The sequence below is a fragment of the Marmota marmota genome, unplaced genomic scaffold, assembly GCF_001458135.2.
Source record: "Marmota marmota marmota unplaced genomic scaffold, marMar, whole genome shotgun sequence".
In the NCBI taxonomy this organism is placed as follows: domain Eukaryota; kingdom Metazoa; phylum Chordata; class Mammalia; order Rodentia; family Sciuridae; genus Marmota; species Marmota marmota.
The window spans coordinates 29,511,938-29,536,527 of NW_026000108.1; the positions used below are offsets into that span (position 1 = coordinate 29,511,938).

Sequence of the window (24,590 nt, forward strand, 5' to 3'; positions counted from 1 at the left end):
TGGAATAAATTTAGAAGCTTTGAAATGATTTCCCGTAACTGTATAGTTAGAACTTTATGAGAACATGCCCTTTTGCCTCTTTATTTTCATAGGTTATGACCTGCAACAGTTTGTGTGATAAATTTGAATTCAACTTTCATGAGAAGCTGGTCTCTTTTTTTTTTTTTTTTGTCTTTTTTAAGATTGGCCAGTCTGAAGTTTACCTCATCAGTCCTGACACCAAAAAAATAGCACTGGAGAAAAATTTTAAGGAGATATCCTTTTGCTCTCAGGTAAATGGAGACTGATTGTTGGTTTGATTGCAAATGAATCAATTAAAGAATTCCTTTAATATTTGTCATACAAAAGAAGTGCTAAAGGCATAACAAGTGTCTTCTGAGTATTTGATTTGCAATATTGTGTTTCTTTCTCTTTTAGAATATTAAGGCAAATTATAAATATTATCTTGAAATAAAAAGATTTGCTCTTAGCAAAAATATACTGGAGAAAATAGATCTACTGTGAATTTTTTTCAGTTCGTGGTATTCCCCAGTCATAATTACTAGGGTTGTGCGTCTGTGTGTATGTCTTATATATGTTTATTCAAGCGTATAGTACATATGTATTTATCTTACAGAAGTTCAGAACTTTTTAGTATCAATATATCATCATTATTTCTTCTTCTTTAAAATAGAGTAGATAGGGCTTATCTTTGAGGATGTTTTACCCAGAATGTAGTTATCTATGAAATCTTCCATATTAATAATTTCCTAGGTATGTTTTATAGAGATTCATTTTAGAGGAATCTGTCAAGTATGATGAGCTGTGTCAGTTTCGTCCTTGTAAATACAAGATCACTTAAGTTAGTGTTTGGCTATTCTTTTAAACTTTGATTTTTAGATTTCTATAATAAGATATGATAAAAGTCTCAGTATTTCTTGATTTATAATGTGATCTGCTTGATTGTTCAAAAGTCATTTTTTCCAAAATATGAAAATAGTGATCTGTTTTTTTCCCCACATTTTTTATTGATGCATTATAGTTGTACATAATGGTGGAGTTTGTTGTTCCATTAATGTTCTTCCTTAGTAGGTGAAATATGGAACTGTTTTCAAAGATATTTTCCTAAATTGTATTTCCTTAAGTTCCCAGTATGTGTTTGATATGCTACTGAGGAACATTGATTGAGATGCCAGGCTCTATCAGGGATTACTTACTTACTAGAAAATAGTTGGCCTGAAAGTGAGATTATCCACAGAATTTTCATCTTGATTTGCTTCTATTTTGGTTAAAATATTAAATGTTTTCTTTTATGATGTGATAGCTTAATTATTTCCTGAAGAAGTGCAGCCTGGGTTTCTGTAATCACCTGAACTCTATAGGCTGTCAGCAGTTGGCTCTGTGTGCTGGGGATTTCAGAAGACCTTGATATGTTAATATTTATGGGGGATGTCTCATCTGTATTTAAGTTGCTTCTGTTGGCTGTTGCTTTCAAAACATGTTTATATATTGATGTTTATTTGAAAGAGCTCTTAGGAAACTGTGGTATTACTTGGTCTTAGTATCTTCTGCTTAAAGCTTCTCTACTCTATATATGTGTAATTTTTTTACTCAGTCATCAAACCAGTTTACTTCAGTATTTACTTTTTTTTGTTTTGTTTTTGGTTTATTTTTATGATACTGGAGATAAACCTAAAGCCTTGTACATGCTAGGCAACATTGTACCACTGATCTACATCCTCATCCCCCTTACTTGTTTGTTATTTTAGAAGTACAACTATGTTTTAATTTTTTTAACCTTTATATATACATATGTTTGCATGTGTATGCACACACAGTTGCATTTCTTCATTAATCTTAGTTTGCCTTTGATTTTTCAATTTTTTGTGCTTTAAGAAAATTTTTAATTTTTTTTGTCATATTAAAACGAGTGCTGGGGATGTGGCTCAAGCAGTAGCGCGCTTGCCTGGCACGCATGCGGCCCGGGTTCGATCCTCAGCACCAAATACAAAACAAAGATGTTGTGTCCGCCGAAAACTAAAAAATAAATATTAAAATTCTCTCTCTCTCTCTTAAAAAAAAAAAAAAAACGAGTACCAAAACTTAGTTCTCTCATGGGAGGCAATCAGAATAATAATTTAGTGGAGCAAAGTTAATTTTCTTATTTGAGAGGTGATTTTAAATATTTTTTTTTTAGAATTTTTTAATATTTATTTTTCAGTTTTTGGTGGACACAACATTTTTATTTTATTTTATGTGGTGCCGAGGATTGAACTCGGCGCCCGGCGCATGCCAGGCAAGCACATTACCGCTTGAGTCGCATCCCAAGCCCCTTTTTTTAAAAAAATATTTTTAAAGTTGTTGACGGACCTTTTTTTTAAAATTATTTATTTACATGAGGTGCTGAGAATCAAACCCAGTGCCTCGCATATGCAAGGCAAGCATTCTACCACTGAGCCACAACTCCAGCCCTTATTTTAAATATTTTTTTATTTTAAAATATCCGAAAAAATAGTAATTTTATAGTATTCCTTAAAACTGTGCTGTGTAAGCTTCATTGGTGTTTGGGGCAGTGGCGCCTCTGCTGATACAACTCAACTTGCGCTTATCTTCCCTTGCCTTCCGCAGGGCATCAGACATGTGGACCACTTTGGGTTTATCTGCCGGGAGTCTTCGGGAGGTGGTGGCTTCCATTTCGTCTGTTATGTGTTCCAGTGCACAAATGAAGCTCTGGTGAGAGAGGATGAGTGCTTCTTATCCAGAAGCTATTGACAAGGAATTTCAACCTCACTGAATTTTCTGTCCTTAGCAAAACAGTGTAGCCTCACTGACATGTCATTATTTGGTTTTAATTATTTACTCATTATTTTCCTTTGACTAATAACTAGATAGTACACATCTGAGACTTATTTGGGTATGCATTTTAAATTTAAATTATTTTTGAAGAACATGCTCACTTTCACCTTCTGGTCTAATCTAGCATTTTAAAATGGCATTGGACTTTCAATCCTGAGAGGAATTTGCTTTCCACTCAGTATTTAATTTGTATTTTTACTTTTTTACCTTAGCTGCTTTAAGAGCTCTGAGCCTTTTAATTAGTATTTCTCAGATAATAATCTTAGTGTTGTTACCGCTATCATCCATCAACCTGTGGAGCAAGTCCAGAATAATCTCAGACTACCAACTCTGTTCCATAGCTTTCTTGACATCTCATCCCAGCCAATTTTAAATGGATTTTTTGCTGGCTTTAATTTCTCTTCTCTTCCATTAGGTTGATGAAATCATGATGACCCTGAAACAGGCTTTCACGGTGGCTGCAGTGCAGCAGACGGCAAAAGCGCCAGCCCAGCTGTGTGAGGGCTGCCCCTTGCAGGCCCTGCACAAGCTCTGTGAGAGGATAGAGGGTAAGTAGGGGCACTTGCAAGCTGTAATGTAGTGATGTGAAAGGCCCAGGAAAACTATAGATAGGCAAAATCCTGCAGCAGATGCTGCTAACAGAAGGTCCTGTTAGTCACAGGGATTGTAGGTACACTTACTGTGCAGTGGGTATCTTCTATGTGTCAGGGATTTTGTGGGGTGCTGGGGATACATAGATAACTATTTCCCCCTTTTACCATCTCCCTATCCAAGGTACTCTGAGGACAGTTGGGAAGTTAGAGAAACAAAGGCTACCAAACCAGTTGCCTAATGTTTATCAGTGTTGTGTTTATGGTCAGTCATGTTAGCCACTGCGGGAGACCTAGTAAGATAAGATGTAAAGAATTTTCACTAGGCTTCACCATTAGAAGGTCATCAGTACCTCTTCCTGCACTGTTTTAATGAAGAGCAGAGCAGAAGGCAAGTTGCAGTCAAGGAGTGAATGGGAAAGCTTCACAGGTGCAGTGACTATGACCTTGGCTTCTAGAAACTTAGTGCAGGGAGAATCTGTAATGAAATGTTACGGTTTGCTGCTGATATTTACTGAAGATGTGCCAGGCACAGTGCTAAGTACTTTCTTTATTATCCTTTTAATCTTTTTTGTGTTTGTGGGAAGGAAAGGCTTCATTTATTTTGCATATTTAAATAAACTACTGTCTAATGAGCTCAGGATCCCGCCCCAGGTGGCTGTTACTTGCAGCTCTTGTCTTGGCAGAGACAAAGACAAAAAATGCTCAGGGAAGACCCTGGGTATCATCTGACTTCTTCTTCTTCTTCTTTTTTTTTTTTTTTTAAAGATTTTTTTAAAAATATGGACATAATATCTTTATTTATTTTATTTATTTTTATGTGGTGTTGAGGATGGAACCCAGTGCCTCACCTGCAAGGCAAGCGCTCTGCCGCTGAGCTATATATAACCCCAGCCCTTCATCTGACTGCTTTTTTAGAATTGGAGAGAAGTTTGAGCATGGTCAGGGTGGACTGGAGGGGTCCCTCCTGAAGGAGGGTGGGAAATATACTTCAGGCAGGAAAGGAGATTCCGGTTGTCTCTCTTCCTGAGAGGGGACAAGGAGGAGCTAAGGTATGAGTGGTTTGGTGCCCACTGAGGGAATACAGAGGTGAAGGGGTTTATGCCTCGGTTTTTTTGATTTTGTATCTTTTTCCATTTATTGGAGAATCTCTAAAACATTTTTGTGTGGTTTTCAAGTGTTGCATGATTTAAATTATGCACATTAAAAAAGCAAAGAAAGATTTCATTTCTTGTGTATCTAGAATACTTATTATACACTATAAATGAAAAGAAAAACCACATTGATATTCAGATCTGAGTTCCTTTTTTATTGTAAAAATACACATAAAAAATTTGCCATTTTAATTTTTTTTTAAAGCATACAGTTGAGTAGCATTAAATCCATTTACATTATTGGGTAACCATCACCACCGTCAATCTTTTTTATCTCCCCCAAATGCAGCCCCTTAAATACTAACTCCTCTGTTCTACTCCCAACCTCTGGCATCTACCATTCTATTTTTTGTTTCTGGGAATTGGATTACTCCAGGTAAATTCATATAAGTGGAATTATATAGTATTTGTCTTCTTATTTCTGGTTTATTTCACTTAGCATAATGTCCTCTCAATTTTTTCATGTTGTAGCTGTGTCAGAATTTCATTTCTTTTTTAAGGCTGAATAATATTCTATCACACATATATACATTTTAATTATTCATTTATTTATTTGTGGACATTGGTTTGTTTCCATCTTTTGGCTATTGGTGTACAAATATCTGTCCAAGTTTCTGCTTTCAGTTGTTTGGAAGTTGACATTGCTGGATCATATGGCAATTCTATGCTTAATTTTTGTAGGAAGATCCATAATATTCGCCAACAGTTACACCATTTTACATTCCCACTGTCACTGCAGTTGACAATTTGCAATTTTTTTACATCCCCACCAAAACTCGTTATTTTGTTTTTCTTTTTTAATAACTATTTAATGAATTAAATGAAATTAACCAAATTTGCTATATATAGAATTTAACATTACAACCTCCAACTCTTCCATGTTAATCCCTTGTTCTAGTGAAGAAATTAAATTCTAACAAACTATTTTTTCTTCATTGTTCCTTTAATGAGTTCCAAACCATCTTTTCTTCCTTAATTTTTATCTCATTTTTTTTGGCTCCAACCAGTAGGGGAGTGGTCTCAGTAAAGTGTGAGGCCCTTCAGCTCTGGGGAGATCTTTTAATGTGACAGGTTCAGCTTCTTCAGCAACAACTTTCATGGGGCTGAGACACAAAAACAGGACCTCACTTATAAAGAAGATCCTCATATGGGCCACCAAGGTACATCATGGGAAGAGATGTCTCTGAAGAAGGGTCTGGGAAGTTCCCAGAGAGAAGTCAGAACCAGCAAAGTTCTTGACATACAAGAATTTCAGCACGCCCAAGTCAGAGACAGAGATTTATTTAGGAAAGGAAAGCAAAGGAACGTTCAAGGGAGCATGTGGGCCTTCTTCAGAGGGAGAAACAGCAAACAAAGAAACAGCCTTTTTTCTTTCTTTTTTGATGATAGGCATCTTAATGGATGTGACATGGTATCTGATTTCTCCTTTAAAGTAAGATAGATTAATAGGTGACATTTTAAAGTCTGGGAACATTCATTGTGTGTACAGTGCTCTTCAAAGTGAACATGATTCATATGTTTGACTCTGTTTTCCAAGTTGTTGCTGTTTGCTGACATTAAACAAAATATTTCTGGGAATGAAAGAAGTTTTGCTTTAACTAGCACTCCCAACCCAGAGGATCACTAACCCTTTCCTAGTGGTTGTCAAGATAAGGCAAATGATGACGGAAATGTCCCTTAAGAGCTTATTAAGAAGCCAGCCATGACTTTGGCCTTGAAGATAAAGCAGATCATGATCTGCAGAACTGGAATACTTCCAGGATTCCACTTGATAAATCTTTCTTTGGTCTGGCTTAGATTTAAGAAAGTTAAAACTGAAAAGTTTTAAAACTGCTGTAGTTTTAGAAATTATCATTTAATCCTTTTTTTTTTTCCACAAAATTCAGCCAAGGCAAAAAGTTCTACTACTGTAAGAACAAGCCATTAAACAGTGCCCTCGGAAGTCTAGGGAGGTATGTTTTACCTATATGAAAAGAAGCTTTTTTAGAACTATAAGTGGCACATTATCAGAAGCATCCTTAGCAAAGGAGATGTTGATTATTTTAAGGATAGTTTTGGAGTTCCTTGCTTTTTGCTATTGTGTTCCTAATAAGTAGAATGATGAGGTTTTTAAAATTATTGTATGCTGCTTTAAGGGTAGTCCTAACAGGAAGTTATGATTTGACCAAGAACTCCATAAATGTGGAATGGACCAGTGACATGGTCACAAGGAGAATTAGAGACTGTGTTTTCTTAATTGGTTGGTGTCATTGAGTTATGCCCCAGAATCTGTAAAATAGAATAAATACACTGTAGGTGTCAGTGATGTTGGAGAAGCCACTCAAAATGCAGGTGCAACCTATAAGAGGTGCAGCTTTCCTCAGTCCTGTGCTTGAACTGTATGACTCTGCAGGTGCCATGGTGTGTATGTGGTACTTTGCTTAAAATTCAGAGGAGCATTTGGGGGATTACTAAAATAATTATACTCTCTCTGGGACAAAATAATGAGAATCCCCTCTACTCCGGTACCCTTTTCTACTTTGTTCCTTGCCTGTGCCCCCAAACTCTTTTGGCATCACATGGGGCCCTGGAGGGGAGATGTCTTCAGCATGGTTGCTGGAGTGGCAGAAGGTAGAGAGAAGCCATGTGAAAGGTGCTGAGACCTGAGTGGGACTGGTGGGTTTGAAATGAGCAGAAATAACCTGGTGCCTTGAGGCATCCTGCATCAGGCTGAGACTGCAGGATCCCTTCACAGTGCTGGAATGAAGAAGAGCCTGTGCCCTCTGATTTCACCTGAAATTGTCAAGCATATAGTCTAACTCTTCTAGTCTGACACTCCTTAGAGCTTAGGGATTTTCTCCACTTGTGAATGTTTCATCAAATAATGTGCTGTTTCCAAAACATGATGCCTAGATGATGTCAGAGATGTCTGCCATTTTGGGGGAGGATTTTTAACTAGTGATTACTGAGTGTTTACCTTATTCATAAATGTAAGCATATTTTGCTTCCACATTTAAGTAGTTTGTTTTTGTAATGCTGGGTATTGAACTCAGGGCCTCATGCATGAGGAGCAGGCACTCTGCCACTGAGCTACATCCCCAGCCCCACATTTAAGTGGTTGATACCATGAAACCTGTGTCTGCTTCCCTGGCTTTATATGACAGACGGCTGGCCAGGAGAGTATGTGAATTGCATGTCGACAAACCCACCTATCCTTTGCACCTTAGCCCATCTCCGAATTCACTCTGTTTTGAAGCCACCTGGATCAGGAGACTTGGCTCTCCTAATCAAGGGAGTTGGTAGAATCTTTCAGTTTGGGTTCTGGAGGCAGACAGATGTGGTTCAGATTCTAACTGTAACTTGACTGATGACCTTGGACAAATGCTTGACTTTGTTGTGTCTCAGTTCCTTATCTATACTTCCTAAAAACACAGTGCCTACTTCAAGGATAATTTTGAGGAATAAATGCAATAGTGCCCATGAAGTGTTAGGGAAGTGGGATACCACTCACAAAATGTTGGGTAGCCTCTTGGGGTTATCTTGGGTTCAAACAAATAAAAGAGAATGACTTCTAGATGCAGAGATTGCAGCAGCAATGAGACAGGGCAGCCACTTCTGTCTCGGCTCAGCCGTTAGCTGGGGGCTGCTGGGCCTCCTGACCTGGCAGTCTCCTGCTTCTCTGGGTTTTAGCTGTAAGGTGAAAGTATGATGTCCAAGTTCCTACAGACAAGCCCCTGCCCAGGGGCACCCCCAAGGATGAGCAGGGAGTGGTCTTAGGTAAGAAGGACTTCCTTTGGGACAAGAGGAACGGGGGCGGGGGGGGGGCAGTCAATTGGGTCAGCAAATTCTTTCATTCTCAATCTTCTCATCTTGTGTGGCATTTATCTCTGGTCATCAAGGAAACACAAAACAGGGCCTAAGTCTTACTTGTGTAGGGATGCAATTTCTTAAATATCAGATTCTGGTGGACACTAAAATTTTACATAGTGATTTTATTCTTATAACTGTACCTTAACCCTTTGTGATGTTAATCAAATGGGCTAAACACTATTAGTAAATGTGATAGGAAAGGAAGATTGTTAGCTACATGAATTAATTTTATGTGAAAGAAATCTCATGCAAGAGAAAAATGTAGGTCATTTTTCAAAACCAAGAGTAATCGTTTTTTTCTTCAGAAAAAGTTTTCTTGTTTACATATAAATGTCCACATGAATTTATGGTTTTTCTGAGGAGAATGTCTGATTGTGTGAAGTGTTTTAACATGGAGAAAGTAATTTGGAACCTTGCAGACTTGAGGAAGAGTCCAAGTGGGTGGTCTTTGGAAATTATGTGGACCCTCTGGGCCTCAGTTTTCCTAACTGAAATGGGGGTAACAGCACCCTCTTCATCACCCTCTTCACCCTGTTTTGAGAATCACAGGAAATGATGCAGGTGCTCAATACACAGTGCCTACGACATCGGCGCTCATTTGACAGTGCTAACACTGGGACACTCACCAATGGGAATTCCCACAGAACCTTGGCAGCCTGAAGTGGGTGGGTAAGGAATGAAGGGAGGGAGCCCGGAAGACGATGCTAAGTAGCTTTTCATGTCTCTTTTTTTCCCCTCTCTCAACAGGAATGAATTCTTCCAAAACCAAACTAGAACTCCAAAAACACCTGACAACATTAACTAATCAGGAACAGGCAACTATTTTTGAGGAGGTTCAGGTATAGTACATAGTTTTTAATTTCTAGTGGGAGAGAAAAGGCAGGCTCTGACCTGTGAACTGTTCTGTGCAGAGAGTAGTGCAAGTGGTGTTGTCACGGCCCGAGGAAGGGCCCCAGGTTCCTCTTGGTGTTAGCTCTAACGGTCCTGCAGAGAGACCGCTGCATCAGAACTGCAGAGTCACTTCACGTCTCAGCTTCCAAGGGGAAACTGATGAAAAGTGACATCTCTCCTAGAAAACTATGTTAGTCTAGAGGGGAAATTGCAAAAGGGAAAGAACCTCAGCCTGGAAGAGAGGACCTGCGTGGTGGTCTCCACACTGTCCTCTGCCCCCTGGGAACGTCTGCCAGCCTCTTCCTACTCAGCATTTCCCTGAGTGTGGCAATTAAATGAAACGTTTTTTATGTGAATTTGAACACAGCTGTCTCCCCCCCTGCTTTTTTTTTTTTTTTTTTAAGTTTTAAAAATAAATTTAGATCCTGTTATCTACTTAGAATCATATAAGATATCAAACTAGAAATTAAAAAAACAAAACCACAAAACAGAACAATAACCAAGTTCATCAACTTTCTGATTTAAACAACCTGGAAAGCAGCTCTTTACGCAGCGTTTTGCTGTATCATATCTTGGGGAAACACTGCCGCGTATGCTGGCATGTCGGTGGTCTGTTCTGCATGAATCTTTAATGAGCTCTTCACAAATTCCATATCTGCTTTAGCTCTGAAGCATTTTCTATGGTTTCTTTTCACTTTTCTAGGTAGGTGAACACCCCAGGACAGAGAATAAATATCTTTTTTTGGAGGGGGACACAGTGACCAGGAGATTCTACAAATAAAGGAGTGATTGAGCAAAACGGGACTGGCCATTGTGTGGGCTGGGTTCTCTCTCCTTGCTCACTGTGGAAAGTCTCCAGATAGGGCCCACAATCTATTTTTTTTTTTTTTAATTTCTGTGAAAGATTAAAGTAGTGTCCTTTTTAAATCACATGCTAGCGTTCTTCTGTTCCCTTGTTCTCCTCCTGCGGTGGGATTGGCACCTACTTGTAGAAAAAAAGAAAAACTCATGGGAAAGTGAACAGACACTTCTCAGAGGAGGACATACAGTCAGTCAACAAGTACATGAAAAAATGCTCACCATCTCTAGCTGTCAGAGAAATGCAAATCAAAACCACCCTAAGATACCATCTCACTCCAGTAAGATTGGCAGACATTATGAAGTCAAACAACAACAAGTGCTGGNATATGATATGTCAAGAAATTTGTAATGTTTTGAACAACCAACAATAAAAAAAAAAAAAAAAAAAATTTCACAAATGGCCCAGAGGGTAATTGCTCCTTCCTTTGTTTTTATTTTCTGAATCTAACTCGAGACTCACTACTTTATTTTTTCTTAAAGAATCCTCTTAGACAAATGTAATGTGATTTGTACTTGGAATTCAGAAATAGATGGACCATTTGCTGCTAATTATTAATGTACTTAGACTTGAAGCCTAGGCACAGTGATGACCCACTTCCTGGCCTAGCGTTGCCAAGTCAGTTTGGGGAGCATCTTTCTGGCAAGTGTGAAGCACAAATCTCCCTGCCTAGTGTGGGTTTTCACTTTTATTTAGGCAGCCACACATGGCTTTCCCTAAAATGGTGTGGTGACTCAGTGTAGGCAAATGTTCTGAAGCAGTAAGGAGCTGCTATTGGGTATGATTCTGAGAGCTTCTTCTCCATGCAGGATTTCAGATATCCCACACATTATGGCAAAGAGACTTCAGGAAAAACAAACAAAAAGTAGATGATGAAAGTTTACTTAAAAAAAAAAAGAAGTTTAGTTAATATCCCAGAGTCCAATGTGTTTTTCTAGACTCTGCAGAATTTTTGGTTGCTCTGAACCAAAGAGAAGTGACATTTTCCATTGGCTTGAAAAGTCCAGCTCATATTTTGGTTGTCAGCATGGCTCTTTCTTGAATGATACAAACTGACTTGGCTCTTTTCCTCTGATAGCTTATTAATGGTCTTTGTGGTTTTCGTATAGTATTTTCTAAACCAAGTCATTGTTTCTTTTTAGGTAGCACTGCCTGATAATCTGTTTGAAAAATGTACATTTCAAAAAGATAAAGGCAGATTTGCTGTTTTATGAATCCTTTTATAATGGAATAGTATATGTTTCTTAGTAGTCTTTGCTGGAGGGTACTTTGTGTCAAGGGCAAATTTTCATGAGGCAATTAATATTAAAATTAATGGCTTATATTAAATAGTTTTGAAAGCATACATACCATATTTAGTTTTTTGTAAATGAATGTTTAATGTAAAAAAAAAAAAAAACAGAACCATGAAGAAAAATAAATATCTATGGCAATGATACGGGGGCCGGTTGCTGCTAACTTTGAGTACCCCTAGGGGTCAGATGGGCATGTGGGCATTAGCCCTTCTGCTTACTTAAGACAGGACGCGTGGTACCACAGAGCCAGCTTTTATCTGTGACCTGTTTGGTGTGATTTTTAAACACACCTGGCACATATGAAGATGATGCTCTGGCGTCTTGCTCCCCTGCTGCGGCACTGCCACAGGTTGCATAGGTATAGATGGGTTGCCTTGAGCATGAAGAATTATTTTTCAAGATGGAGTAGGGCTAGTCAAAAAAAAAAGCCTCAAAGTCTAATTCTTGGAATGACTGTATTTCAGAGAATGATTTAATTAAATACTGAACTGATGATAAATCAAGTAGATTTGTATTCAGTAGGCATCAGTGATTCATTAAATAGCATGACTTTTCACAAGTTAAGGATTAATGGTCAGAAGAAATTTCACTTTTTAAAGCATGTATATCAAATTGGTTGGATTTCCCATGGTTTTAAAAATTATTTCATATAAAGATTTGATTATAATTTTTAAAAAGATATCAAAATATTGTATTCAAATGCAGTCTTTTAAATTTTTATTTATTTTTTAATTTCTTAAAATTTTTTATACTTTTTTCAAATACACTTGTTCTTTTGCTTGTAATTTTTTCTTCTATTTTTTTCCCCACAGCTATTATTAGTGCATTATAGTTGTACAGAGTGATGGGTTTTGTTGTTACATATTTGTGCATGCATACAATGTGACCTTATAGTTTGGCCAATATCACTTCCCAGCAGTTTCCCCCTCCCTCCCTCCCTCCCATCTGCATTGCCCTTTTAATAGGTCCTTTGGAACACCACTGACTTAATTAGTACTGTGGTATTCATTATTTGTGTTGGAAATTTATTTTTCAGTGACCTTTACAATTTACAAGATGCTCATAGAAATGAGGTTAAGAAATGTGGCAAAAATGGTGTTACTTTCAGCAGGTAATTTGTTGTTGTTTTTTAAAATTTGGAATTGAAGTGTAACATACCTGTAGAAGAACACACACATTAATAGTGTGTAGTTCAGTGACTTTTTATTTTGGTGGTGCTGGAGATTGAATCCAGGGCCTCAGGCATGCTAGGCAAGCACTCTACCACTGAGCAACATCCTCAGCCCTCTTGGATTTTGAGACAGGGTTTCACTGAGTTGCCAGGGCTGGTCTTGAACTTACATCCTCTTGCCTCCTCCTGAGTACCTGGGATTACAGGTGTGTGCCACCACTTCCAGTTCAGTGAATTTTTGTAAGGTGAACATACCTATGAATCCAGAGCCAAGAAAAGAAGTCGAGCCCCTCCAGTGCCACAGAGTCCCACCTGGTTACTGCCCCCCACCCTACCCAACCATCATACAAATTTTTGACACCATAGGTGACTTTGTGAACTAGCATGTGATTTTTTGACTGCAAAGTTCTGTTATACAAGTTTATTCTCCGTTATTTTTTTTTAAATTTGTCTGATTAATGAATGAATGCTATACTTTTAAGAAATAATGATTTGCCACTCTTGAGAATGGTGAGGTCTCTTAAGAAGTTTCAGGGTAGTGACATTTAGCTAATCTGTTTGAACCCAATAGGAGGGCAGCCTCTCTTCAAATTTCAGAATCATTTTGAGAAAAGATTTAGTTCTTGACCTTGTGTGACCCCGTAGACATGTGACTCTGCTGTAGCAACTTCCTCTGATATGTGGCAGCTCTGGGATGTGATTTCTGATTTAGGGGCTTCAGTTTCAAATGGGAAGTAATTGTGGGAGTGCACTGCACCCAGTTGTCCTGTCATTTTCTGCCTCCGGTAGTTTCTTTCATGTACATTTGAAGGAAAAAAAATGTACTAATACTCCTCCTTTTTTGGTATTTTGAAATAAGCAATTAAGAAGAGTCTTTCTAAGCAAAGCACACATTTTCCCGTGAGTAGCCCAGGGTTTAAAGATACAGGAAGCAAAGAGCAGGTCAACCTACCGCTGCCTGTCCCTGTTCAGAGGTCTCTCATAATTCCTGTCTGCTTCCCTCAGTCTTTTTAAAAGCAGTTATTTTAGGTTTACAGAAAAATTGGGTGGAAAGTACAGAGAGTTCCCTTATAACTTTACAATTTCCTCTTACTGTTAACATCTTGCATTGGTGTGGTACATGTGTTACAACTGATGAGCCAGTATTTGCTACATTATTAACTAAAGCTCATAGTTGACATTAGGGTTCTCTCCGTTACACATTATAGGGTTTTAACAAATGTATAATGTCTTGTGCCCATCATTACAGATCACATAAAGTAGTTTCACTGCTCTAAAAATCCCTTGTGCTCAGCCTGTGTATCCTTCTTTTCTTCCAATCACTGACAGCCACTGAATTATTTTTTTTTCTTTACAGTTTTCATAGTCTTCCTTTTCCAGACTGTTATATTGTTGAAATTACACAGCATACAGCTTTTTCAGGATGGCTTAATAATATGAGGTCCCTCCATATCTTTTTGTGGCTTGGCAGCTCATCTCTTTCTGTTGCTGAGTAATACCCCATCCCATGGATGTGCTGCAGTTTATTTATCCATCTGCCTATTGTAGGACATGTTGGTTGCTTCCAAGTGTTGATAATTATGAATAAAGCCGCTGTAAACATCCATGTACAGGTTTGTGTATGGACATGTGTCTTCAGCTCATTTGGGTAAATGCCAAGGAGTATAATTGCTAGTTCATGTGGTAAGGGTAATTTAATTTTATAAGGAACTGCCAAACTGTCTTCCACAGCTGCTGTACTGTTTTGTAGTCCCACCAGCAATGAATGAGAGCTTCTGTTGTTCTGTAGACTTTTAGTCTCAGTATATCCATAACCTTCTTGGGATCTAGAAGTAATGAAGTTGGATCTTGGCATTTGCACACTACTTTCCTTTTTTGAGGTTCTAATACAAACTTTTTCTGTAACAAAACACTTGTTGCATATAGCATGTAAAATTTCATAAAGTCAGTACCCATAGTTTGGAACCCAGGTCTGTTTGACCTCTAAAATATTTAATACTGAAATCTTAAATTTGAAAAGAGCAAGAGGTCCTCCATGAAAATAAACCCTCCTAATCATCTACCGTCTTTCCTTAAATAATAGGAACAACTTGTCTTTTGCATATTTTGTTCCTTCAAGGGAGGGTACTCTAGAAGGTCTGAATTACGGTCCATCACCTTTGCTTTTAATACTTGCAACATGAAGGATAATAAATATCAAGAGTAACCTTGACCCAGAATCAGCTGCTTGTGTAGTTGATCCACTTAGCACACCTTGTCTTTGGGTTCAAGGAAGGCTGAAAGTCTAGAGTTAGAGAAGGAAGACAGGGCAGTGGATAACTGTCAGTATAAGAGATATATTTCTCAAGTTTATAGATCAGAAATTATCTCCAGAGTTTTTTGTATTCCTCACATTCAGAGAAAATAATATGTTAAATTAGATGACCTTATAAAAATGGACTCTTGATTTTTCAAATCCAAATAACGTGGGAGCTGGAGGAAACCTTGGAATTTATGTTGTGCACAGTTCTCATTTTAAATGGAGGCGGGGCAGGGCTAAGAGAGAATGACTTTGCTCTGCTTAGCAGCTAGAACCTGCATATCTTGATTTCTAGTCCAGTGGTGCTTTGCCAATTCTCTGTCTAAAAATTAAAAGACTTAAAATTTAGAGGAAGGAGGAATGGAGGGAGGGATGGGAGAGGGAGAGAACAGCTATGAAGTTTTGTGTGGAAGCGTGTGCCTCACGGGATTACTCAAAAGTGCTTCATGGTGAACATATTTGGCGCATGAAACTGTGACCCTGAATCCAGTTACTGTGTTCCCTAACTAAAAGAGCTTGATGATGACTCTTGACCTCTGGGTGTTTACATGGATTTTGCTTCTTCCTTGTGTTTTAAAAATTGTTTATTAAACATTTTTGCCTGCCTCTATCTGATGTTTAATTTTTCTTAGAACATCAGATATCAAAAGTTAAATCTGAACCGCTAGCACCACTGTCTGTCCTTTTTTAAAAGTTGTCTTCACTACTAGGATTGTTGGCGCCCCCTGGTGAGATGATTGAATAAAAGCACTAATCTAGGTGGAAGCTGTTTGCACTTCCGAAGGGATGGTTTAGCAATTTTGTTGATAATTAAGAATAAATGTAATATATTTTGTTTCTGATTTTTTTAAAAGAAATTGAGACCAAGGAGTGAGCAGCGAGAGAATGAATTGATCATTTCTTTTTTGAGATGTTTGTATGAAGAGAAGCAGAAAGAACACATCCACGTTGGGGAGATGAAGCAGGTAGGCCTCTTTTGTCTCTTACAAACTTACTGGGACAATATACATGGAGTCTTGGGGATTTTCTGAAAGCTGAAACATTTTTTTCTCCCTGTTTTCTTTTCATTTGTTACACATATAGGGGAAATTTGGCAGGGCTAGATTATGCTTGGAGAAGATGAGAGAAGTTTCTGTGTCTCCTGGGGGTTAGAGCAGGTGCTCTGATCTGGAGAATTAAGTTCAGAATGAATACTGCCTTGGGAGCTGTGTGACTTGCTGAGAGCTGGTCTGTGTGGCTTTACCTTTCTCCCTTAGGAAATGGGAATGTCATTGCATGGTTGCCTTTGGAATTACACAGAGTACCTTCGAGTCTTTTATAGTGTAAATGCTATGAAACTGTAAGGTAGTCAAATAACATGTCAAATACAGTGTTACACAGTTTGGTTTAAGTGTTATTAGCCTCCCTCCTATCTTCTGTCCACAAGCTTTATTTAGGTTTGCTGTTGATGGGGTACCTTGTCAGGGGCTGGGGCTACCTGCCTTCAAAAACCTTTGAGTTTAGGGTTTATTGTATGTGGTGTACTGGTTCATTTTCCTATGTCTCTTAACGCCGTGTGAATCAGTTCATCATTAACAGATTCAAACCTTATGTGTTTTATATTTTCAGAAATTTAGATAAAAATCAGTATCACCGACATTGTTAAAGTTTCTTAGTTTGCAAAAGCATCCTGCCTTTACCTTTTTTTTTTTTTTTTTTGGTTCTGATGATTGAACCCATGGGTGCTTTCCCAGTGAGCTACATTCCCCAACCTTTTTTATTTTTAAACTTTTGAGACAGAGTCTCACTAAGTTGCTTTAGGGCATTGCTAAATTGCTGAAGCAGGCTTTGAACTTGAGTTCCTCCTCCTGCCTTACCCTCCCAAGTTGCTGGGATTACAGGCATTTGCCACTGCACCCAGTGTGCCTTTATCTTTTTTAACCTTGTGTGAGTACCTATTCCAAAGGCAAAAGGCATGTTAGTGCTCAGTGCTCTGCTCTCCCCATGGATGCCCTTCACTATTCAGAAACCTAAATTGAAGCAGTATTTTTTTGGGGGGCCATATTTTTTATTGGAGTACTATAATTATATAGAATGGTGAGATTTATTATTACATATTTGTGCATGCACACAATGTAACAATATAATTTGGCCAATCTTGGTGCAGTTTTAATTGGATATGCACTTAGCAACTCCCCTCATTTGACTTCTGCCTTCTGGTTGACTTTGACAATCAGTCCTTCTGAATTCTTAGAGCTCCTGTTCAATGTCCAATATGGTTTTGTTTTCATAGGGCCCCACAGCAGTGGCGTTGATGTCAGTATGTCATGTTTTTGGATCTTGACTGTGGTTTGCTGCTGTTCTTTGCTCCCTAGCCTGGACCTGGAGGAAAGCCTCGGGTTCCAAGTCTCTTGTCCACTTGTGAATGGACCGCCCCAATTGGTTTCCAATGAATCCCCTAGTGCACTTTTCAACCCATTTCTTTTTCTTCTCTGTACCTTTTAAAAATTTTTCTTGTGTGCTTACTGAGTCAGTCAATTTCCTTGTTCCAACAGGAAATTGATAATTTTGAAGTAATCCATAACTGTCAGGGAAATGAATGAAGCATTTATGGTAGATGGAAAGTTTTGACCTAAGTGCAGACTCAATTTTATGGACCAGTGTAATATCTTTATAGTTTGGGCATAGATCTGTCCAGTGGAGAAATATATTAAATTTTTTGAGAATTTTCCGTTTTCGAAACAGAGTAGTTAGTGGAACTGAGAGCCTTACAAGTAGAACTGGGCTCTGCAGCACTTTGACTAGGAGTTTCCAAACAGTGGCCTGGAAGGCTTGTGGCTGTGGCGGTAATTATGGTTGGCAGTTACAGGCTGGATACTTCATGGGCTCTGAGCAGCAAGATTTCAGAGCGGTAACAGCCTTATAGATGGATCACATTTATGAAATTCACTGATGGAATCCTGGTTGCTTTTTTTGCTGTCAGATAGTTTAACCCCATGGATTTTGTTGCCTTTTTGATGTACCTAAATTCCCATGATCTTTAGAAATGTACTGTGATGTGACCTAGGCAGGTCTTCTCTGTACCTTTTAAAAGGATCGTGACTCTGACAAACTACTTCCCTAGTCACCAGTCTTCGAATTGGCGGAGGATAGTGAGTCTTAGTCAGCACACATCAGTAGTGACATGTATGAACTTTTCAGAATAAAAGGATAGTGTTGAGTGCTGACAGAGGAGCTGATTTTTATCAAAAAGAAACTGAACAATTTTTTTGATCTTATGGAAAAGGAGTCAGTTTGGGCAAAGACCAACAGTTAACACATACACACACACACACACACACTCTTACACTTAGAGGATGTCTTGTCTTAGTGGGCATATCATTTCTACTTGTATCTGCAGGGAATGTACAAAAATTAATATTAAATCAACTGTGACTTGCTGAATGCTGCTACGCATCAGATGGAGTTCTCATTCCTAATGTGAATTATTCTGTTCTTGCTGCAACAGTGTTTTTGTGGTGGGAAGTAACAATCCCATTTTAGAGATGAGAAAAAGGGAACAGAGGACAACCAGTTAGCTTATGTGCAGCCAAGCCTATTCTGATCATGGTTTTTAAAAGGAATTTAACAAAAGGTAATGCTATATAACTATTAATGGGTTAGTCTGAGTCCATTTCCAGTAGATAAATTTGTCTTCCTTTCTTTCTGACATTTTATTAGGAAAGTTTCAAACATACTGAAAGGTTGAAAGGATTCTGCTATGCATTCAGATGCCCTCTAGATTTTGCAGACTTTAACATTCTATTAGATTTGCTCTATTATGCATCTGTCCATCTTTTAGTTCACCTTGTTTTTTTGATGCCTTTTGGAGAAAATTTCTTATAAGCTCTTTATCCCTAAAAACTTTAGCATGCATCTTATTAAGTAGAATTCGATATTCATTTTTAACTTTCTGGAGGTAAAATTTGTTCATAGCAAGTCACATGAATCACCCCTGTAGCATCCACTGAGTTTTGAGGACTGCTACACTGGGTCACCCGAACATGAGGATGTGGAGCATCTCTGTCACTCCAGACAGGACCCCATTATCTTTCTTTAGTCTGTCCTCACTACCTCCTCCTCTGGCCACCACTGAGTTGTTTCTCACCCTAGATTAGTCTTGCACATTCCAGCACTTGTCATAAGTGAAATCTTGCAGTGCATGTTTTTATTTCTGGCTTTGTCCTCTTATCATGGCCTTTCCAAGCCTTGTCCCTGCTCTTGTGCATATCAGCAATTCATGCTTTGTGGGTCATACTGTGACTGTTGCAGTCTCTCCATGCTTTTTCTGTAAAAGAGGCTGCTGGTGGACTGCCATCCTGGGACTATAGGTTCCAGATTGAGAACAGTGTTGCATCAGTTTATCACTTGTGTCCAAGCTCTCACACTCAGACTTTCCCACCCATTAAAGTATGGACAGTGTGATGACTGTAGTAGAATTCACTATGGAGCCCCCAAATTATAAAGTAATTATCTAAGAACCAGTATCATCTTCAAAGGAGAGACTTCTAGATTTATATTTTTAGATAAACATGAATATTATTTTCTAATTTGTTTGCACATTACCTCCAAATTATATTTAGGTTATCACCTTCTATGTCAGACTAGAAGGTTATCATCTTCTAGTCATAGAAAAGGATCTGTTTAGAGGTAGAAGAGAGCAAAAACAGCATTGAATTAGGTGAATACCTAATACACATATATAATATATATGAAGAGAGATTCAGGCCTTGTTTAAAAACTTACACAAGTATAGTTTATTGTCTCTCTATGTGGGATTTACTATTAACTGCTTTTTTTAGACATTCAGCCAATATTTTCCTTACCTGTCAGAACTGTCAATACAGTTTGATTCTCTTTTTATGAAAATCTTATTCTCAGTTTGAAAGTATTTCTGTAGTGTCTTAACTGTGTGGGTAAACTGGTGTTAAAATCAGCTCCCTAAGGGCCCTTTGTAGATAATTTCCTTTACCCTGGAGACTGTCTCAAGTGTGAGCAGGCTTCTGTTCTTAGGAAATGATTGCATAGGACCCATCTCAACTGTCAAAGCACCTGCCTATAGTGTACAGCATTACCAGGCACTAAGTTAGTATTTGCAAAGCAAGTTGCATGCTGCCTCAGGTGTGTGTCCTGAGGGGTTTGCCTGGTGATCACCACTCTCTCTCTCTCTGTCTCTCTGTCTCTCTCTCTCTCTGGTACCGGAGATTGAACCCAATGGTGCTTAAACCACTGAGCCATATCCCCAGGCTTTTTTATATTTTATTTAGAGCCAGCGTCTTGTGAAGTTGCTTAGGGCCTTACTAAATGCTAAGGCTGGTCTTGAACTTGCAATCCTCCTGCCTTAGCCTCCCGAGCCAGGCATGCAGCCCTGCTCCTGGCCATCCTCTCCCTCTTCAGCAAGCTTGTCTATCCAGAGATTGTGTGTTCAGGACTAAGAAAACACAAAAGTAATTGGCAGTCTCCCTTCTAGAAGGAATTTCCAAGCCAGTAATCATTTTTGAGGTTTGTTCTTATACAAAGCTGAATGTATTTCTTAGCGTAACCTTTTCTTTGCCTTGAAAACTGTGTAATGTTCATTGGAAAATTAGGGTTTCATTATTTTCAGAGAAAATGTACTGTCTTTGAGCATCAGATTACTGAATGAAATTAAAAGATGCTTAATAGAGGTAGGAATCAAGGAAGGCATATCTTATGCCTATTGTATTGACAGAAATGTAAAAATATAATACCCTGTAAATGTGACTCTCCTGTGCTAATTCTGGTACTGTGCATTGGTACCATTTAGGGAAGAGAAACTTAACAATATCTGTTATTGCTGACGATGCATAATTTCCATGGCCCAGCAAAGGCATCCTAATTATTTACCTGGTATAACCTTTCATGTGAATGTAAGAAATCTGTTTAAGAAAGGTCACTGAAGCCTCCTTTGTAAGAGCAAAGAAAAGGGGGCAAATGTTTAACAACAGCAACATGAATACATTGGTTATACAGTGAGGTACTGCACTCTGATGAAAGTAGTCAAAGAACATTTGTCCACCCGGATAGATCCCCAAAACAACCTTGGAAGGAGAGAGATAATTACAGAAGAATTTGTACAGGGGGCTGGGGATGTGGCTCAAGTGGTAGCGCGCTCTCCTGGCATGCGTGCGGCCCGGGTTCGATCCTCAGCACCATGTACAAAGATGTTGTGTCCGCCTAAAACTAAAAATAAATATTAAAAAAAAAGAATTTGTACAGTAAACTTTTATTTAAAGTTTCAGCTGCACATAAACATATGTTCTATGGATACATATATGTAAATGTACAAAATGTGAATTGATATAAAAACCAAATTTAGGAGACTGGTTATATGGAGGGTGGTGGCTATTGACCAGGAGACTTCAAGGATGTCTATAATACTTCCTAGTAAGAGGAGGAGGCATATAGAGTAGATAGTAGGCATGGAGTAGATAGTTGACATTTGTTGAGGTCCAGTCTGCTTAAAGTGTTTTAATGTATGTTAATTTATTAACATCTCATAATAGCTCTGTGAGGAAAGTTCAGTCTTCAAGTGATGGAACTGAGACAGCCAAGGCCACATGGCTAGGGACCAGTGAGAGCCATTTGATCTGGGCATCAGCTCCAGAGCCCCTACTCATGGCAATGCTAGCTCAGCCAGACCTAGGTGGTAGCAAAGGTATTTGTTACAGTAGTCACTATGCTTTTTTATATGCATGACATATGTAATAGCTACAATGAAGACTATGTTGGAATTCAGAATAGTGGGGCATTTGCTTATTTGTGTGTTTTTCTAATAGAATTGTCCAGCTGGAAGCAGTCAGGTAAGAGTCCATATTAAGAAGCGATTTAATTTAGGATTTTTCATTTTTTTTAACATACCTCCTTGTTAATAAGTAGCAATGAACTTCATTTAGTGGTTGTCAAACTCCTTTATGATTTCAGTTTCACATTATTGTTAGTTAAGGAAGAGGGAACTCCTCTAATGGGCTTAACATTTCTTCATTTTATTTGGGATAATCAAAATAAGCTTTCGAGGACAAATTGTCTCCTGGATCTATAGGCATTTCACTAAGGAGCAGATGAGAGCATAGGCAGATTCAGAATGATGGCCTGGTTCCAAAAAGATGAATTCTAGAGGTTCTTAAGGAAGCTAAAAATCACTTAACTTTTCATGATTTTATTTTTTCAGGCATCACAGATTGCAGCAGAAAATATTGGAAGTGAATTGCCAGCCAGTGCCACTCGATTTAGGCTAGATATGCTGAAAAATAAAGCAAAGAGATCTTTAACAGAGTCTTTAGAAAGTATTTTGTCCCGGGTAAGTGGTTTAATTTCTTCTGATTTAAGTTAAATCACTTTTTAAGAAAGTATAAGATTTAATTCTATGCTTTTATTATATCAGTGTTAATCATAAAGTATAAAAAATGTACAAGCTTTTTTTATGTCTTCTGTCTTAAAACAATGTTATCTACATTTTAAATTTGTTTTTAAATGTCAGTCTTTTTTGTTTTGGTACTGGGGATTGCAGTAACCCCGTGCCAGGGGCCATTAACTACTGAGCCACATCCTGACCCTTTTTACTTTTTGTTTTGAGACAGGATCTTGCTAAGTTGCTTAAATCCTCACTTAGTTGCTGAGGCTAGTTTGGAACTTGTGATCCTTGTGCCTCAGTCTCCTGAGTTGCTAGGATTATAGGCATGCCCCACCATGCCCAAGGTTTAAAAAGATATATTCTCCAACCTTTTGTATTCTATTCCATGGGATTTTTTTTTCCCTCCCCAAATAGTGTTCTTCACTGGCCAGTCCTTGAAGAGAGCACAGATGATATATTTGGTGTGGGTTCTGTTCTTCCTGGTGTTACTAGTGACACCTTAAAAAACCAGTTTCTGTGGGCTCCTGTTGTTAAGTGTTTGGAACTGTATAGAGGGGTCTGCCATCCACCTCCTGTTGGTGAAGTAGTACACAGTCATGTTCATTCATTTTCCTATTGTCTAAAGCTGCTTTTTTGCAAAATCAAATACTTGCCACAGACAAGATATTACTCAGAATGCATAAAATATTTACTTTCTGGCTGTTTACAGAAAAAAATTTACCAACTACAGGAAGAACAAAGTACACATACGCATCCATCTGGGATTTCTTTAAGAAATCACTCCCTCCCACCGCCACCAACCCATTCCAGGAGTATACATAGCCTTGATAGCACATCTGAGAAATCAACATTTGATTTTTCTGTCCAAGTTTCACACCTTTTTGGAGCTTGCACTATTTTATTGTGGTTCTTTGTGATTTTATGACAAATCCTCTTTGAAACGTACTTTATTTACTTAAAGAAAATTAAAATGTATTTTGTTTGAGGATATTTCTGACAAAATTTGTAACATCCCCTGAGATAATTAAACATCTCCTGAGATAATTAAAAACTGTCTATTTATAAAACAACGGTTGGAAGGGCTGCATTCGAGAGCTTCTAGAGGGATAAAAAATAGATTTCAGGGTATGGGCAGCTGTCTGGTTATGATGATATGTGACTTGGGAGAGAACAATTGAGAGTGCTTGTTTGAGTACTTGCTTTTCTTTGTAGATGGAATGTCTTTTTCCAGCCTATTTTTCCTGCCAAAGGACTGATCCACAGTGTGTTGGAATGTTTAGCTTGGTGTGGTACTTAAAACAACAACAATTAAAAAAAACAAAACAAAACAGAAATGTTGATTTTTCTTAATGTCCATAATGCTTACCAGCAATTCTCAATGGATGCTTTTTTCTTGAGTTTATATAAATAGACCAACATGCCTGTGGCTAATGCCTTTGCATAAGCCTCAGGGCTCATAATTTAACTGTCTTTTCTTCATATAGGGTAATAAAGCCAAAGGCCTGCAGGAACACTCTATCAGCGTGGATCTGGACAGCTCTGTGTCTAGCACATTAAGTAACATCAGCAAAGTAAGCACATATCTCTTTTTATGACACTGGAGAAACCAAAAGTTTTTGCTCATCTTCTAACTATAGGTCTCTATTGAAAAGAACAACAAAAAAAATCCTCATACCGCCAATTCCCCCCCAAATTTGGTACTTCCAGCTGCCTTGGTGCAGGTGGAGGGGCTGGTCATGTAGTTCTACCATGACAAAAGTTTTACATTAAAAAGCAGATGCTGTTCCATAAACAAAGAAACAAAATCACAATTTTAGACAATTAAGCTCTAATTCATCACAATGTAGCAAATGAATTTTCTTCCGGAGTAGATTTTTTAGTAATAAAAATAATTAAAACAGAGAGAGCCTCAAAAGGGGGTTTGTGAATTCAGAGAAATATACAACTTAAATTCCTGAAACTTTAATTTATCCTCTACCTGGCCCCATGTTTTTCTAAATAAGCATCTGTCACCAAGCACAATTATAGCAGTGAACAGTTCTCTTTGATAACAAACCTGGATATAGGTCCTTGTCTCATATCCTTCTTCCTAGATATTTAGGCATATCTGAACCTGATTCAACATCATAACTGCCAAAAAGTGGGGTTTGGGGTTTTGCTGAAGAGGCCAACTTTTCTTTCTGTTATTAGAGTATGCTCTGATGTAAAAATGAGGAATTTTGTGGAGACCAGCTCCTTACCACAGGAATGGTTTAAA

General features: G+C 38.1%; 1 protein-coding gene across 6 annotated transcripts in view; it reads left to right on the plus strand.

Annotated features, from left to right (window-relative positions):
• The window catches only part of Tbc1d1 (TBC1 domain family member 1), a 203,178-nt gene that overhangs the window by 102,604 nt on the left and 75,984 nt on the right, over nt 1-24,590 (plus strand). For all 6 annotated transcript variants that reach the window (XM_015482021.2, XM_048784323.1, XM_015482022.2 and 3 more), the window contains 7 exons: nt 183-272; nt 2,608-2,712; nt 3,251-3,383; nt 9,176-9,267; nt 15,798-15,908; nt 22,151-22,279; nt 23,818-23,904. In XM_015482021.2, coding sequence (XP_015337507.1) covers nt 183-272; nt 2,608-2,712; nt 3,251-3,383; nt 9,176-9,267; nt 15,798-15,908; nt 22,151-22,279; nt 23,818-23,904 — 747 coding nt within the window. The remainder of the gene's footprint in view (nt 1-182; nt 273-2,607; nt 2,713-3,250; nt 3,384-9,175; nt 9,268-15,797; nt 15,909-22,150; nt 22,280-23,817; nt 23,905-24,590) is intronic.